This window comes from Callorhinchus milii, unplaced genomic scaffold (genome assembly GCF_018977255.1).
Source record: "Callorhinchus milii isolate IMCB2004 unplaced genomic scaffold, IMCB_Cmil_1.0 Scaffold21, whole genome shotgun sequence".
NCBI lineage: Eukaryota > Metazoa > Chordata > Chondrichthyes > Chimaeriformes > Callorhinchidae > Callorhinchus > Callorhinchus milii.
In genome coordinates, this window is record NW_024704762.1 from 1,349,889 (window position 1) to 1,368,864 (window position 18,976).

Here is an 18,976-nt window from a genome sequence, read left to right on the forward strand (position 1 = left end):
TCTTTCTTATCTCAAATCCAGTTCCTGAAAAAACTATCTTTCTTCATCTTTGCTTCCAGCCCTATCTCCCACACAAAGTAGCTGAAACCTTAGTCCATATCCATGGTTTTGTTACCTCCTTCCTGATGGTCTCCAGTCCTTCTCCCCAGGTCTACCCTTCAAGCTCCAGCTCATTCAGATTTTTGGTCGCTAACATCCTTCCCTGCACAAAGCTTTGTTTGCCTATTTTCCCTTGTATCTCTCCCATATAGACACTATATAAATGCCAATTCATCTTTACTAATAAGTACTCCCATTACACTATTTTTCTGTTTTTCTCCAATTCTCATTGCCTCAAGATAGAACTGACCCTCGGGTGTTGGTTCTAATGACCATTCCACTCTTACTGTGTGAATTGGTCAGCAGTGCAGCGCGTTCTGCTGGAGGGATTGGAGACATTGTTGGCCTAGCTGAACCACATTGACACTCGAGACTTCGCAATCTGCCCGGGTTGAACAACAACAACAACAAGATTACATTTGTATAGCGCCTTTCACAGGAGGACTTCCCAAGGCGCTGGACAGAGAACAGCATTTCAGATCTGAGCTGGGGTTGTGGGGGGGGGGGGGGGGGGAGGCAGGGGAGTCTCTGATAAGATAAGTAAGAGAGCTAAGGGTCAGACAGAATGTGATTGTTGTACACGGGCTCAGTCAGGTGGAGAGTCTCTCGGAGCAGTACCGGGTGTCTGGGATGGCTGGAGAACAATACCAACTGCGCTGAACAAGATCCCAAGCCTCCGAACACTGGAACATTCCCTAGTTGTAATATTTGGGGCTATAATTTCTGAGACATTTCGCATTAGTGACTGCTTAGTGATTATCCCACCTGCCAGATTCCATTTAACACTGTCTCCATGTTCTTGCGACAGTCTCATTTTCCAAACACATGACCCCGAGTGACTGAATAGCCCCTTGATAAATATTTTAGCTTAAAGCATCTTGAGAGAAAAATTAGCATCACCATTGCTTGTCAGTGTGCATTACCAAGGTTAGGTGACACCTGCAGTGAGACAGCCATGAATGGAATGCTAATTGGTACATGGACCGAACTTGGCAATTTCTTCACTTATCTGCTCCAGGGACTCAGTACCTTGCCACTTCCATTATTTGTAGGAGTCTATCCAAAACTGGCTACGCCTCGCAGTATATATTTAGTGTCTGGGAACTCATGATCTTGTTAGAGTGGCATAACTGATGCCAGCCTCAATTGGGATGATGTCAGCTCCCGTTCCAACACTGGAGACAAGCAGAAGTAACAAAGTCCCTATTATTAGCTGTCCAGCAAACACCAGATCCCCAATTCTCTGCTCTGAACCTCCTCGACAGCAGCAGTAAAACGGCACTGTTCTGGTAACCTGCCGCTCACTAATCTAAGGAATCATCTTTGTCCAACCTTAAGCACTGTTCCCCTATCTGGCCCTTCAGGTCTTCTCATATTCCATACAAAATCTTGTCTCTATTCTCTCTCTGTCTAATGCATTCCTTGTGACCATCACACCATTTCCTCCTAACTGATTCTTTCTCAGCAACTCAAGACTATGAATCTCCTGTGTTCCCTTGGTCCACGCTTCCAATCTACAGATATTTAAACCTCAAGCTCTGTCTCATCTAACCACCAATTCCTGATTTATCTTCTACAGTTTTCCCCCTGTTGTCCTGCTCTATGGATCTTGGTCTTTCACCTCCATTTCTGAATACATTTTAAAAAGGGTACAATTATGTTATGTGGAATGTACTGTGTGTTGGTTTTAGAAACAAATTAGAAGCTTCAAGTTTGGGTCTTTGTGAGAAAATTGAAGGACTGATCGAGAGGGAGGTAAGGAGAACGTGGTTGGGGTGGAACAGACAGGCGTAATGATTCTTTGTAGATTTTATGGAATACTGGCTCCAACTTCACATTAACTTCCAAAAAGTGTGAACGACAGGACTAGTGAGGAAAGCGCAGGACAATAGGACTGAATGGATTGCTCTGTAGAGGAGGTGGCACAGACACAAATGGCTTTCTTTTGTGCTGTAAATGTCTACGGTTCCTGGAGTGGAGGAGGAACACATCACCACTGGATAAGAATTCAGTCCAGGGTCCTTGGCTGCAGAGTCTTTAGTCACCAGAGATGTAGATATCATTCCGAATGCTTGAAGAATCTTTATTTACAGCTTTGAATCTTACCAACTTGTTCTCAATGAAGTGAGGAGCCTGGTGGCTGCTCCTAATGATCTCTCTCTGGTCCCTGAAAATGGCTATTCGAGTCCGTTGATGTGGAACCTGTAACAACAACAAAATTATATTTACACAGTGGGAGGACTGCCCAGGGCGCTGGACAGTCAGTGTTTCGGACCTGAGCTGGGGGTCGGGATCGGGGAGGGTGGAGGGCAAGGGGGGAAGGAGGGTGATCAAAGGCACGGTTAACGAGCAGGTGTGCTTGAGATTAACTTGAGATGGGTCTTGAGGGAGGGGATGAAACCTGCACTTTCTGAAATTTCTGCAATTGGGTGCCTTTGTGCCAATCGCTGCCAAAGTGTATCTTGGTCAGCGAGGCAATCTTCAGGTTCCTCGCTACTTGGTGGGGTGAAGGTCGAAGACAATGAGGGTTAATCGTCGGACGAGTTGGAACTGATTTCTTAATAATGGAACCCCCAAAAGGCTTAACTGTAGCTTTGGTCCTAGTTTGACACAGGAGAGAAGAGGTGGTCCTGAGGGTGGGGCCTGCATGTCAACCTCTGGAAATAGGTGCAACAGCTGGAGACTGGTCACTACATCTGCTCACTGTGTGTGAATACCAGCTCCAGGACAAGTCCAGCTTCATACCCAAGCTTCCAAAAGCCACATGGATGGGATTCAGCTTGGCTTTACTACCCACTTGTGTTATGGTGAGCAGGTGTCAGCCAGGGGTGTTTACTGAGCACTATACAGACCGCATACAGACATAGTGACAGTACATACACACTCATATGCATATCATACGCAGGTGTGTGGATAACATGGTTTGACACTAATTGTCTATAAAAATAAAGAATTTTCTGTTTTAATTAGCAATGCTCATATATTGAGATTCATCTGAGATTTATGTAAGATACTGGAGACTGAGTGCTGCCACTTGTTCTGAAAAAGCTTCAGTAATGACTGTTTACGGAATTATTGAATCTCCAATTATATAATGAATCTTCCCAGTAAATCCAGGAACATTTTATAGTTGGCTATTCCACGCAGACAATGAGCATAAATATATAAACACGCTTGGCATTCAAGCTGATAACCAAGTGTTGTGGCTTACTGACAATATTAATAACTGTAACACGCTCGAAAATGAAACACTGGGCTTCCTGATAAGCACCATCACTGAAAGGAATTGGTTTAATCACAAGAGAATTCTGAAAAAAGGAGGCCCATTGATCTCATCTTCACACAATAGTCGCTTCACTCTCCTCCCATTACAGCATGAAGCTGTTTCTTAAACCTCTTTGTCTCAGTCGTTCCAGTTCTGTGTACATATTGGTGTCTGTCTTAAACTTGCCCTTCACAATTCTCAGCCGGAGTTCTCTATCCGTTGCCTTAGCACATCTGAAAGCCTAATACTGGATTTACTTTCTCTATCCCATTAAGCATCTTTTTAACTTCCATTGGGTACCCTCTGAAATAATAATAATAATCCTTGCATTATATATAAATGCCTTATCACGACTTAGAGACGTCTGAAAGCGCTTCACAGAATATATTGTGAAGTTAATTGACTATATTTTGTGGGCGAAACGTGGCAGCCAATTGCGCACAGCAGTAAGAACATAAGAATTTAAGAAATGCTAGATGAAAAAAAGATCAAGGTCCATCTTGTTCGTCTTCCACCTTCCTGGCTGTCCCCTGCACATATGTCCCAAACTCCCTATGTCCTATGTCCCATAATGTTATTTCCTAAAAGAAAACTATCTAATCTGTGTTTGAAAGAATCAACATTTCCTGCTTCACCTGTCTCCCTAAGGAGCCTGTTCCACAGGTTCACTATTCGCTCACTAAAACAGTGTTTGCGTTGATTCCTTCGGAATTTACCCCCTTCAAGCGCAGGCCGTGTCCTCTGGTTCTACTATTCTGGACAAGTTTAAACAGTCTGTTATAATTTATAGTGTTTTGCCCCTTTAGAATCTTAAAGGCAGCAATCATGTCGCCTCTCAATCTTCTCTTTTCCAGGGGGATCATGCCCAATTTACTTAGTCGCTTCTCATAGTCCAATCCCTTTATTCCCTCTATCATTCTGGTTGCCCTCCTCTGTATCTTCCCGATTTCTCCAATATCCTTTTTGTACTGTGGCGACCAGAACTGTAGTCTCTAAGATGGTCTCACCAATGATATATACAGTGGCAGGATTACCCCACTGTTTCGACTGCTGTTGATCTTTTGATACATCCCAACATCTGGTTTGCTTTACTCACAGCCACAGAGCATTGTTGGGAGAGCTTCAATTTATTGTCAATCAGGATCCCCAGGTCCCTTTCATTTTCCATACATATTATTTTCTTTCCGTTCAAATAATAATCCCTAGATTTATGCTTAGCTGCTGTGCTTGCGGCTCCTAGTTCCACATCATTTATAACAGCATTAAAGAAGAGAGATCCCAAGGCAGCCCCTTGTGGGACTCCACTGGTAACATTTTCCCAGTTTGATGACATTCCCTGTACCACCAGCTTCTGGTCAACTAGTGTCCCAAATTAGGCTTGATTCCCTCAATCCCTTCACCTTACCCCCTCTCTCTCCCCCCTGAAGTCTCCCCTAAAAAAGTCTTCCTTTTTGACCGTGCTTACGGTCACCTCCTCCCCACCCCCGGCTCGGAGTCAGGCTCCGCCACTGTAAGTGCTTTGACCCTACCCTGCAAGTAAAGTGCAGTTGTCGTTGTTGTTGCTGTTGTAGTTGTCGATTGGAGTTTGTGAAAATTGGGCACCAGTATAAAGCCGGGACTAGTGAGAAGGGGGGAAGCTTCTGTGTCAAAATAAATCTTTTTCTCTTTTTTTAATTGTTAAAACTGTTGTACAAGCTTTGTGTGTGAAACGTGGCAGCTAATGTCCACGTAACAAATGTCACCTTCCAAGACAGAAGAGCCCAAGCCTTATCTAATTATCTTAGCTCATCCCTCACCCCCCACTGGACATGTTTCTGTGGTTGGGGGCTTGTCCTGCTGTAATGAGCGCACAGGCTACATGGCGTGATGCCGCTGGTGGGGTCTGAGGCATTTAAATGTCACTGGGTCGATAGTGTACAGCTCCCTAAAGGTACGTAACTCATTCACGGCACTTTTGTTGTCATTAATCTTGTCACTGTACTTGTCCTCATGTCGATGCACTTTGCAATGCGTCACTTAAGTCTCTCCTTACAATTGTGCGAGCTGGCCCAGAGCGGTACTGCATCTCCTCATACGTTGCATGTTGCGAGGAAAAACTCAGTGATACACCTGGGACAGGTTGCACGACTGTGTTCACTGTGTCCCTCCTCACACTCGTGCATTGTGTCTCACTCGAGTCTCTCGTGTGGTTTGTATTTGCTGATGATTTTCACCTTCATAACAGGAGACATGTCCAGGATGAATGCTTTCAAACCTCATCACGATCTAGCCTTTCGAACAATCTTGAGAGGTTTTGGAACAAATCTGTTGGGACTGAAAGCCATCTTCTGACTCAGAGAACAAACCTGCATGAAAACCGAGGAATAAATGAGAAATTTGTGGAGCGTGAATGATATCGATGTCTTAGGCTTGGTGTTCTGTCTGTAGTGTAGCAGGAGTGAGGATGTGGGGTTCATTTTTAATCTGATCTGTGCCTCACTTAAACCACAGTCTGAGAGACGTTAATCAATTAACAGTCAGAGGAGCCAGTGAATCTGAGTGCTGGGCACAAACCAAGCTCAGGAGAAAATGGGAACAGATTTTAACCATATGAATATTTTATAATGTATTCAGGATTGTTATTGTGGAGTGGAGTGACTGTGTATTTGCAATGCTAACTCCCTGCTCGCCAAACTGCCCAACTCTTCTATCCACAAGCTGCAGATTATTCAGAACTCACCAGCTCGTGTCCTCTCCCGCACTACACTCCGTGAGCTCATCACCACCCCCCTATTCTCGCCCGGCTTCACTGGCTCCCTGTCCCCCAGACGTCAAGATCCTCTGCCTCACTTTTCTTTAAAAAAGTCCTTCACGGACTTCCTCATTCCCACCTCTGCGACCTATTAAACCTACTGCTCCATGTCAGATGCAAACATTTCCCTGTCCAGTGCCTTGGCAATTTGTTGTTGTTAATGTTATTGTAGCCCTGTCTGGCTGTTCAGGTGGACATTAAAGATCCTGTCCTGGCCCATAAAATTGGTCACTCACTTCATATAATCATAGAATATTACAGCACAGAAAGAGGCCATCAGCCCATCATGCCTGTGCCAGATCTTTGGAAGAGCTACCCAACCAGTCCCACTTCTACGCTCTCTCCCCGTATCCCTGAGTCCTGTAGCTCAGTGGTTAGAGCACTCGCCTCGCAAGCAAGAGGACCTGGGTTTGATTCGCGGCAGGGAGAAACTTTGGGCAAGTTTCCTTACTCCACACGCCTCTGTTTACTTAGCAGTAAGTAGGAACCTGGTTGTTGGTGGATTGGTGGATCACTTTTCCAGAGATAATAATCCCTTAAAAAAATTAATAAATAATTGGTCACTCAATTCACGAGTGTTTGTGGGACGCTGCTGTGTGCAATTGGCTGCCGTGTTTCACCCACAAATATACAGTTAATTCACTTTACAATACATTCGGTGAAGCGCTTTGAGACGTCTTGATGATGGATAAGGCGCTGTATCAAATGCAAGGATTAATATTATTATTATCAAATTTTTCCTTTTGAAATCCTTTGTGGCTGTTCTTGGTGCATTGCTGTGTGTAAATAAACTGCTGCATTCGCCCACAAATACAGTCACCGCACTTCACAGTGAATGTCACGGTAATATCCTGTGAATCGCTTTGAGACATCTCAATGTGATAAGGCGCTATATTAAATTCGGGAAACGCAAGTTAGTAAAACAATGTAATGTTTTATTGCCAATCCATTTATTTAGCAAAAAAATACTTTTATTCATAGTACACATCTCCTCTAAGTTTCTCGTCTCCTGTTCAAATCTGATGTTCTCCCCAATGGCCTCTCACATAAACAGACAGACAGACAGACACACACACACTCAGGCAGACACACATACACACACACATATACAGATACGCACAAAGACACACAGAGACACACACAGAGACACTCAGGTGCGCGCACACACACAACACACAGACCTGCAGACAGGTAAACATCTGGTAAAAAGATTTTTCAACTTTATTGGATCATTATTTCAAGTTTTGGGGATGTTTCAAAGAAGTTGTTCAATTCAAGACGTGAATAAACTTGGTCATTATTTTTGGGATATTGAGCATGGAATATTTTTGTTTGGAACATTTCAAGGCTTTAGCAGATGAACAGGGGAGTGCGAGAACATTTGGAAAACAATGTTTTTAAGCTTCTTCCAGAAGCTGTTGACTGAATAATAATAATAATAATCCTCGCATTTGATATAGCGCTTTTCACGTCGGGAGGACGTCCCAAAGCGCTTCACAGAACACACTGTAAAGTGAATTGACTGTATATTTGTGGGCGAACGCGGCAGCCAATTGCGCACAGCAATGTCCCACAGACAGTCATATGGATTGAAAATGACCAATTTATTATTGTTTTTGGTTTTGGAGGGATTATTATTAGGCTCTGTGTGGAGTAAGGAAACTTGCCCAAGGTTTCGCCCTCTGCCTGGAATTGAACTCAGGTCTCTCACTTGCAAAGCGAGTGCTCTAACCACTGAGCCACAGGACTGAATGTGACAATATAGTAAATTCCTGGCTTAACTTGTCACGAACACTAAAGGCATCGTGTTGTCAATATCCTGACCCCATTTATGTGTTTATACAAATGCCCAACTCTCTGCTCCGGATAACTTGTCACTGAACCCTTTTTTTTTGGAGCGACGAGTTATCAGCAGTTTACTTATTTACACACATACAGACACACAGACACATAAACACACACACACAGAAACACACACGCAGGCACACACACATAGGCACACACACACATACTCATACAGACATACATATAGACACGCAACACACAGACATATACATACAGACACACCCACAGACACACACAACTTTGGCAACTTTTCGATATTAAAATAGTGTACCAAACATTACCTTTGCCCTTGCAATTCAATTTGCAAACGTACCCCAAACAATCACTTCCGCGTCTGCAACAACAACAATATGCATTTATATTGTGCCCATCACACGGGGAGTGTTTCAAAGCACTTAATGCTTTGTCTGCTGGGAAGGTCCGTAGTAATCCATAGTCCACAGTACTGTGAACACTGGATCAGCTGATAGCACTTGTGCCTCTAAGCAAGAAGGTTGTGGGTTGAAGCCCATCATTGGGATTTGGAACTGATATAGTCTGAGATGCTCACCCCAATGCAGCTCTGGAGGGTGGGTGGGAGGGCTGAATTGATGGAGGTGCCGGCCTTCAGATGAAATGTTAAACTGAGGTTCCATCTGCCTGTTCAGATGGATGTTAAACATCCCATGGTGCTATTTCAAAAGAGAAGGGAGTTTCTGTCTCCCGGTGTCCTGGCCAACAATCCCTCAAATAAAATTGTTCATTTGTTTCTTGGCTGTTTGAGCCATTTACTGTGTATGACTGACTGCTATGTTTCACTCAAAAAAATACAATCACTTTACAGTAAATCCTGTGAAGTGCTTTGAAATGTCTTCCTGATGTGATGGACGCTTTATCAAATATAAGGATTGCTATTGGTTTTATCAACCTACCCTTTGAAGTGCTCTATTGACCTCCGCCCCCAACCACCTCACTCTCAATGTCATTTATCCAGCCCGTTGTCACCTCTCAGCTGGACGTTTCTAACATGCCCCTCACTGGTCTCCCTTGCTCTAATATCCATAAACTTTAGCTTATCCCAACTCAGTTGCCCGAGTGCTGACCCACACCAAACTCCTCATGTCCATCACCCCGGTCCTCACCAGGCTCCATCTCCTCCCCTTTTTCTTAATGAATCAATTTCATGGTCCTCACCATCGCCTACAAATCCATTCAAGCCCTATCTCTCCAGCGGGCAGATGGTCTCAGAGGTCTCTGCATATTCAGGTGGACCTTAAAGATCCTATGGCATCAACCTAAAAAGTGAATGGAGTTAAAATGCACCCGAACAGACAGGTGTGGCCTTGTTTTAACGTCTTATCCGAAGGACGGCATCTTTGACAATGCAGCATCACTCCCCCCCAACCACAGCTGCGTTGGAGCGTCAGCTTTGATTACGGTGATTCCAAGTCCTGACGTGGGGCTTGATTCCACAATCTTCTGATTCAAGAGAGGTGAGAGTACTCCCACTGCTCCAGGCTGACCCACTAACAAATCGACATTGGTCAGTGTCTGAGCCGGAGGAGAGCACTTGGGGAATTGGGTGTTGACCGCTGGCCAAGTCTGTAAACTCACACTCATGTGTTTTTGAGCTCCACTCATGTGCAGAGCAAAGAACAACTTTATCTGCGCTCTTTGCTCTTGCTCAAGAATCGCTCTCTGACCTTTGTAAACTTCCCCTGTATTTCATTCCCTTTTATGCCTCTACAATGACTCTTTCCTTCTTTATTCCCCCGACTCATAAACCCATCTGTTTTTTGCTTCAAAACTCTCTGCCTCAAAACCCTCCCCTTTGCCTCACCTCTTCCTTGTCCGTCTTCAGATCGCACCTGGAGACCCTTCTCTTTGACCGTGCCTACGCTCACCTCTCCCCTCCTCTCCCCCCCTGCCCCTGACTCGGAGTCGTGCTCTGCCACTGTCAAGCACTCTAGGACGCTACCCTGTGTAAATGCAAGTTGTTGTTGTTGAGCTCCACTCATGTGCAGAGCCTGAGATGTGACTCAGCACCAAGGGCGCTGTGTAAATACAAATTACTGTTGTTATTAACTTATAATAATAATAATAATAATAATCCTTGCATTTGACATATTTGCAAATGAAACTGCATTTCCTGATGTCTCCCCCCATCCACTCCCTCGCTCTCTCCCTGCACTCTCAGGCGGTTGCACCTCTCGGTGTGTGTTTGTGTCGGTGTCTCTCAGTGTGTGTGTGTATATATCATTGTCCCTATCACAGACTCGTACAGCACAAAAAGAGGCCATTCGGCCCATCGAGTTTGTGCGGCTCTTTGAATAGAGCAATGTAATATCAATCCCACTCCCCCGGCCCTTTCGCCATAACCCGCAGACCCGTCCTCAAATACCCGTCCACTGCATTTTTAAAAGTAGTTATCGAATCGGCCTCCACCGCCCTTTCAGGCAAAGCGTTCCAGATTCGAACAACTCGCTGCATGAAAAAATTTCTTCTCACCTCCTCTCTGTTTCTTTTAGAGACTATTTTGAATCTGTGACCTCGAGTCACCGACACCCAACAGTGGGAACAGTTTTTCCTTCTCTAACCTATCAAATTCCCTCACAATTTTAAATAATCTTCACCTCTCCAGCCTTTCCTCATAATCAAGGTCCCTCATTCCTGGTACCATCCTCATAAATCTCCTCTCCCTTTCCAATGCCTTAACGTCCTTCCTATAGTGTGGTGCCCAGAACTGGGCGCAGTATTCTAACTGAGGCCTAACCAGTGTTTATATAGGTTAAGCATAACCTTCTGACTCTTGTACTCGATGCCCCTACTTATAAAGCCCAGTATCCCATATGCCCTTTTTACAGCTGTATCTCCCTGTCCTACCACCTTCAAGGATTCATTTACCTGCACCCCCAGGTCTCTCTGTTCTTTTACACCCCTTAGGGGGGGTAATTTAAACTAGCGACGAAGGCGGATGGGTATCCCAGGATAAACAATAGATTAGGGAATAGAGGAAAAAGACAAGTGGGAAATATAGAGCAGGTACATGTGGACAATTTCCTCAAATGCATGTACCTAAATACACGGAGCTTAGGGAATAAGGTTGATGAGCTGCAGGTTCAACTGGCCGTAGGGGGTTACGATGTGGTAGCAGTAACTGAGACATGGCTCAAGCCAGGACAGGAATGGGAGATAAATATTCCAGGGTATAATGTGTTCAGGAAGGATAGAGAAGGAAGAAAGGGTGGAGGGGTGGCAATATTAGTTAAGGATACAATTGTAGCTGTAGAAAGGGACGAGACTCTGGAGGGCCCGACAACAGAATCGATCTGGTTAGAGGTCAGAAATAGGAAAGGAGTGGTTACACTGATAGGGGTTTACTATAGACCACCAGATAGCGGGAAGGAGATAGAAGAGCAGATCTGCAACCAGATCATGGACAGAGTTGTCATAATGGGGGACTTCAATTATCCCAATATAGATTGGCAAAATAGCAGCGCTAAGGGCGAGGCAGGAGAAAGATTCATCAACTGTGTACAGGAAAATTTTCTTGAGCAGTATGTCTCCAGTCCTACAAGGAAGGAAGCATTGCTGAATCTTGTCTTTGGGAATGAAGTAGGTCAGGTTGAACAAGGTGAGCATCTAGGTAACAGTGATCATAATATTATTAGATTTAGATTACTCATGAACAAGGACAAAGTAATAATAATAATCCTTGCATTTGATATAGCGCTTTTCATGTCAGGAGGAATCCCAAAGCGCTTCACAGAACACACTGTAAAGTGAATTGACTGTATATTTTGGGCGAACGCGGCAGCCAATTGCGTACAGTAATGTCCCACAAACAGTCGTAGATTGAAAATGACCAATTTATTATTGTTTTTGGTTTTGGAGGGATTATTATTAGGCTCTGTGTGGAGTAAGGAAACTTGCCCAAGGTTTCGCCCTCTGCCTGGAATTGAACTCAGGTCTCTCACTTGCAAAGCGAGTGCTCTAACCACTGAGCTACAGGACTCCACAAAGTACAGTCAAGGGTGAAAATGCTTGACTGGAAAAGAGCTCATTTTGATGGGCTAAAGAGGGACCTAGAGTTGGTGGACTGGCGAGTAAGAATGGCAGGTAAAACGACTCATGAGCAATGGGAAATCTTCAAAGATACGATAGCTCAGGGTCTAAATATATATATTCTCACAAAACGGAAATGTGCGAGAACCAAGTCAGCCTGGATGACCAGGGATATTCTGTCTAGGATGAAAAAGAAGATGGCGTACGACAATTGGAAGACGCAAGACACTGAGGATAGCAAAGCGCATTATAGAGAATGCAGGAGTGATCTTAAAAGAGGGATAAGACAGGCAAAACAATCGCATGAGAAGAGGTTAGCGGGTAACATAAAGGGGAATCCTAAAATATTTTATAAGCACATAAAGGAAAAAAGGTTAGTTAAAGGTTGGGTGGGGCCAATCAAAGGCAATGACGGCAATCTTATTGTGGAGGCAGAGGGATGGCTGATGTACTGAACGAGTACTTTGCATCTGTCTTCACAATGGAAACGGATGCCCTAAATGCCACAGTATTGGATGAGAGGGTAGAGGACGTAGATCAGATTACCATAGACAGAGAGGAAGTTCTGAACAGATTGACTGGGCTCAAAATTGATAAGTCACCAGGACCAGATGGGTTTCACCCAAGGTTGCTGTGGGAGATACGGGTTCAAATAGCGGAGGCTTTGGCCATTATATTTCAATCGTCATTGGACACAGGAGTGGTGCCAAGAGACTGGAGAGTGGCTAATGTTACCCCACTCTACAAAAAATAATAATAATAATCCTTGCATTTGATATAGCGCTTTTCACGTCGGGAGGACGTCCCAAAGCGCTTCACAGAACACACTGTAAAGTGAATTGACTGTATATTTGTGGGCGAACGCAGCAGCCAATTGCGCACAGCAATGTCCCACAAACAGTCGTAGATTGAAAATGACCAATTTATTATTGTTTTTGGTTTTGGAGGATTATTATTAGGCTCTGTGTGGAGTAAGGAAACTTGCCCAAGGTTTCGCCCTCTGCCTGGAATTGAACTCAGGTCTCTCACTTGCAAAGCGAGTGCTCTAACCACTGAGCTACAGGAAGACAAACACAGAAATTACAGACCAGTCAGCCTAACTTCGGTAATAGGAAAGTTACTGGAGACCATAATCCGGGACAAAATAAATCTCTACGCAGAGGAACACGAGGTAATTAGAGACCCCCAACATGGATTTGTTAAAGGCAAATCTTGCCTAACAAATATAATAGAATTTTTTGAAGAGGTGACTGCGAGGGTTGATGAGGGAAATGCGTTGGACATTATTTATGTGGATTTTAAAAAGGCTTTTGACACAGTACCGCATAAGAGGTTAATAAAATAACTGGAGGCCCACGGTATTAAGGGGACAGTAGCCGTTTGGATTAAGAACTGACTGAGTGACAGAGAGCAGAGGGTGGTGGTTAATGGGTGTTTCTCTCAATGGAAGGAGGTGTGCAGCGGTGTCCCCCAGGGATCGGTATTGCGACCACTGCTCTTTCTAATATATATTAATGTCTGGACTTGGGCAGAGAGAGCACGATTTCCAAGTTTGCATTTCTCCACATTGACACTCATCTGCCATGTATCGCCCATGTTACCATTCTGTCTATGTCTTCCTGCAGTCGGCTCCTATCCTTCTCACTGTTTACTCCCCTACCCAACTTTGTGTCATCCGCAAACTTGGAAATGGTACTTGCTATACCCAAGTCCAGATCATTTATGTATATTAAGAAGTGCAGTGGTCCTAATACCAATCCCTGGGGGACACCACTGTACACTTCCCTCCAGTCAGAAAAGCAGCCGTTCACCACAACTCTCTGCTTTCTGTCTCCCAGTGAGTTCTGGATCCGCTGCCACTGTCCCTTTTATACCATTGGCTTCTATCTTTCTTACAAGTCTTTCATGTGGCACTTTGTCAATTGCCTTTATAAACTACATCTACTGCATTACCTTTATCCACCCTCTCCGTTACCTCATGGAAAAATTCTATTAGATTTGTTAGGTAAGATTTCCCTTTAACAAATCCGTGCTGATTTTCCCTAATTAACCCATATTCCTCTAAGTGAAGATTTATTCTGTCCCGGATTATATTCTCCAGGAGTTTCCCCACTGCTGATGTTAGGCACTGGCCTGGAGTTCCCAGGTTTGTCCTTCTGTCCCTTTTTGTACAGAGGAGTCACATTGGCCACTCTCCAGTCCTCGGGCACCACTCCTGTGTCCAACGAAGATTGAAAAATTGTAGCCAAAGCCTCCGCTATTTGTACCCGTGGCTCCCATAGTAACCTCGGCTGCATCCCGTCCGGACCGGGCGACTTATCACCTTCAGCGCAGTCAACCTTTTCAGTACTTCCTCTCTGTTTATACTTATCCTCTCCATTTCCTCTGCCCTCTCCTCCGATACTGCGGCATTTGGTGCATCCACTTCTTTTGTGAAGACAGATGCAAAGTACTCATTCAGCACATCAGCCATGCCCTCTGCCTCCACAATAAGATTTCCCCCTTGGTCCTTAATTGGCCCCACCCTACCTTTGACTAACCTTTCTTTCTTGATATGGATGTAAAATATTTAGAATTCCCTTTAATGTTACCCGCTAACTTTTTCTCGTATAATCTTTTTGCCCCTCTTGTTTCCTTTTTCAGTTCTCTTCTGCACTTCCTATATTCTATTTGGTTGTCTTCTGTGTCTTGGGTTTGACATTTGTCATACGCCTTCTTTTTCTGCTTCATTCTAGATACAATTACCTTTGTCATCCACGGAGGTTTGAATGCCCTACTTTTCCCTTTTGTGGGAATGTATTTATTCTGTCCCTGAGCTATCTCATCCTTGGAGACTTCCCACTGCTCTTTAGTTGTTTTACCTGCCAATCTTTCTTTCCAGTCCACCTTGGCTCGGTCCCTTTTTAACTCACTGAAATTTGCCCTCTTCCAGTTGAGTATCTTCACCTTAGATGGTTCCTTGTCTCTTTCCATATGTACTCTGAATCTAAATGATGTTGTGATCGATGCCCGATGCTCTCCCACTGAAACCTGCACCACTTGCCCGACTTCATTCCCCAGAACTAGATCCAGCACTTCCTCGTTGGGCTGGAAACGTACTGATCAAGAAAGTTGTCCTGTTCGCGTTTTAGGAATCTTTCCCCCTCCTTGCCCTTTGCGTTGTTGTTTTGCCAGTCTATGTTGGGATAATTAAAGTCCCCCATTATCATGACTCTATTGGCCTTGCATCTGTCTGAGATCTGTTTGCAGATCTGCTCATCTATTTCCTTCCCACTATTTGGTGGTCTATAGTATACCCCTATCAGCGTAACAGCTCCTTTTTTGTTCCTTAACTCTAACCACATAGATTCCGTTTTGGGGCCCTCCAGCACCTCGACCCTTTCCATGGCTATATGGTATCCTTGATTAACAATACCACAACCCCTCCTTTATTTCCTTCCCTATCCCTCCTGAATACATTATAGCCAGGAATATTCAGCTCCCATTCCTGTCCTTGTTTGAGCCAAGTCTCTGTTAGTGTGTGTGTGTGTGTGTGTATCTGTCCCTCAGTATGTTTTGTGTCAGTGTCTCTCAGTATGTGTGAGTCAGTGTCTCTCAGTGTGAGTCAGTGTCTCTCAGTGTGAGTCAGTGTCTCTCAGTGTGTGTGTCAGTGTTGCTCAGTGTGTGTTTGTGTGTGTCAGAGTCTCTCAGTATGTCTGTGGTGTGTGTCAATGTCTCTCAGTGTATGTGTTTGTGTGTCTGTGTCTCTGTGGGTGCGTGTCAGTGTCTCTCAATGTGTTTATGTGTCAGTGTCTCTCAATGTGTGTGTATGTCAGTGTCTCTCAGTGTGTGTGTGTGTGTGTGTGTCAGTGTGTGTGTGTGTCAGTGTGTGTGTGTCAGTGTCTCTCAGTGTGTGTGTCAATGTTTCTCAGTGTATGTGTTTGTGTGTCTGTGTGTGTGTGTGCGTATCAGTGTCTCTTAATATACGTGTGTGTGTCAGCGTGTGTCAATGTCTCTCAGTGTGTGTTTTTGTCAGTATCTCTCAATGTGTGTATGTGTGTGTCAGTGTCTCTCAGTGTGTGTGTCAGTGTCTCTCAGTGTGTGTGTTTCAGTGTCTCTCAGTGTGTGTGTCAGTGTCTCTCAGTGTGTGTGTGTGTCAGTGTCTCTCAGTGTGTGTGTCAGTGTCTCTCAGTGTGTGTGTGTGTGTGTCAGTGTCTCTCAGTGTGTGTGTCAGTGTCTCTCAGTGTGTGTGTTTCAGTGTCTCTCAGTGTGTGTGTCAGTGTCTCTCAGTGTGTGTGTGTGTCAGTGTCTCTCTGTGTGTGTGTGTGTGTGTCAGTGTCTCTCAGTGTGTGTGTTAGTGTCTCTCAGTGTGTGTGTGTCAGTATGCGCGTGTGTGTCAGTGTTTGTGTGTGTCACCCTCTCCATCATCAGCTCCTACCACGACCCCCATCCTACATTCCTTCCTCCCCATCCCTCCTTCCTCCCTCTTACCCACCATCATTTCACTGAAACCCACCACCTGCTGCCTCGACCCCCTCCCCACCACTTGCTGTTCACCCGGCTCCCCCTCCTCTGGGGAGGGTGAGGGGGGACAGAGAAGGGGTGGTGGTGGGTGACAAGAGGCAGGAGGATGAGGCTGCCTGGCGGATATTACATATTTTGTTGAAGATACTGAGATACTGACACACACACACTGACAGATACCGACACACACACACACTGAGAGACACCGACACACACACACACACACTGACAGTCACCGACACACACACACACTGACAGACACCGACACACACACACACACACACACACTGAGAGATACCGACACACACACACACTGACAGACACCGACACACACACACAGACAGACACCGACACACACACACTAAGAGACACCGACTCACACACACACTGACAGACACCGACACACACATACACACACACACACTGACAGACACCGACACACACACACACACACTGACAGACACCGACACACACACACACACACTAAGAGACACCGACTCACACACACACTGACAGACACCGACACACACATACACACACACACACACACACACACTGACAGACACCGACACACACACACACACACTGACAGATACCGACGCGCACACACACACTGACAGCGACACCGACACACACACACTGAGAGACACTCCCACTACTGGCTGATGTCCCTCTCCTCTGGATCAGTCCCTGCCCCCCTCAAAACTGCTGTCATCACCCACCTCCTCAAAAACCCTCCCTAGATCCCTCAAACCCCAGCCATTACCGCCCTATTTCTATCCTGCCCTTCCTCGCAAAAGCTCTGGAACGTGTTGTTGTCAACCAACTCCGCGCACACCTCTCCTCCCACTCCCTCTTCGAGCCCCTCCAGTCCGGTTTCCGCCCACAGTACAGAGACTGCACTTGTGAAAGTCACAAACGACATCCTCTCTATCTGTGACCAGGGCTCCTCTGCCTCCTTGTCCTCCTGGACCTCTCCACCACGTTCGACACAGTCGATCAAGCCATCCTCCTCCACCGCCTTTTCTCCGTCATCCACCTCAGTGGGACCTCACTCGCCCGGTTCGAGTCCTACCTCACAAACCGCCAGCAATACATCTGCACAAACGGCTCTCCTCCCACTCTCACCCGGTCACCTGCGGGTACCCCAAGGATCCATCCTTAGCCCCTCCTCTCTCTGATCTACATGCTCCCTCTTGGGGATGTCATCCGCAGACATGGGGTACATTTCCACATGTATGCGGACGACACCAAACTCTATTTTTCCACCTCACATTGCGACCCCCCGGTCCCCTGATGTTCTGCCTGTCAGATCTCAGGGGCTGGATGAGCTCGAATTTCCTTCAGCTGAATGTTGACAAGATGGAAGCCATACTCTTTGGCTCTCGTCAATGTCGTAAATCACACGGTTCTCATCTCCTCCACATCCGATCTCCCCTTAAAACTCTCTGAATCCGTACGCAACCTGGGTGTCAGGTTCGACCCCCAATTATCCTTCCTCCCCCACATCCGGTCCCTCACCAGCACCGCCTTCTTCCACCTCCGATGCATCGCCGGTCCCGCCAATACCTCTCTCCAAAAGCCGCTGAAACTCTGGTCCATGTCTTTTGTCACCTCTCGGCTGTATATTCAAACGCTCTCCTCGCCGGCCTCCCATCCACTACCATCCATAAAATCCAGATTATCCAGAACTCTGCCGCCCGCATTCTCACCCGCACAAAACTCCACTCCCCTATCATCCCAGTCCTGCCCCCCCCCCCCACCCCATCCTCCCCCACCCCCAAACCCCGCTCCCTGATCCCCGCAGTCCTGGCCAGACTGCACTGGCTCCCTATCCCAGAGAGGATCAACTTCAAGATCCTCAATCTTGTCTTCAAATCCCTCCACTCCTCTTCACCCCCCAACCTCTTGCATCTGTCTGAAATCTGCTGCAGATTTGCTTATCTATCTCCTTCTCACTATTTGGTGGTCTACAGTATACACTTTGGGGTCTAAAGACTTGTGTTCTTATTTCAGATTTCCATCTGTAGAATTTTGCCTTTTTTTCCAAGTTGGAAAAGGTTACAGGCTGGCAGTTGGACACCACCCCGACAGGTAAACGTGGAAGAATCTTTTGTGTCTCAAAGTGCTTCATTTATTGTAATGTGTAGTGACTGTATATTTATAGGTGAACAGAGGCAGCCATTTTGACCACAGCAACGTCCGACAAACAGCCATGGATGACCAATTTTCCTTGGAAGATTGTTGATCAGGCCAGGGAGAAACTCCCTTCTCTTTGCGCTATGCGCTCGATGGAACAATGTTGTGTTTGAACCAACAGTCTTCTGACTCAGAGGCGAGAGTGCCCCACAAACACACACAGACTTTGCATCAGCCTGGCATGGTGATAGCACTCTTGCCACTGAATCAGAAGGTTTGGGGTTCAAACC

General features: G+C 45.7%; 1 protein-coding gene across 1 annotated transcript in view; it reads left to right on the forward strand.

Annotated features, from left to right (window-relative positions):
• grin3bb (glutamate receptor, ionotropic, N-methyl-D-aspartate 3Bb) overlaps positions 1 to 18,976 on the forward strand; it is a 48,047-nt gene that overhangs the window by 1,855 nt on the left and 27,216 nt on the right. The window contains exon 2 of the mRNA XM_042342832.1: positions 1,791 to 1,854. Coding sequence (XP_042198766.1) covers positions 1,791 to 1,854 — 64 coding nt within the window. The remainder of the gene's footprint in view (positions 1 to 1,790; positions 1,855 to 18,976) is intronic.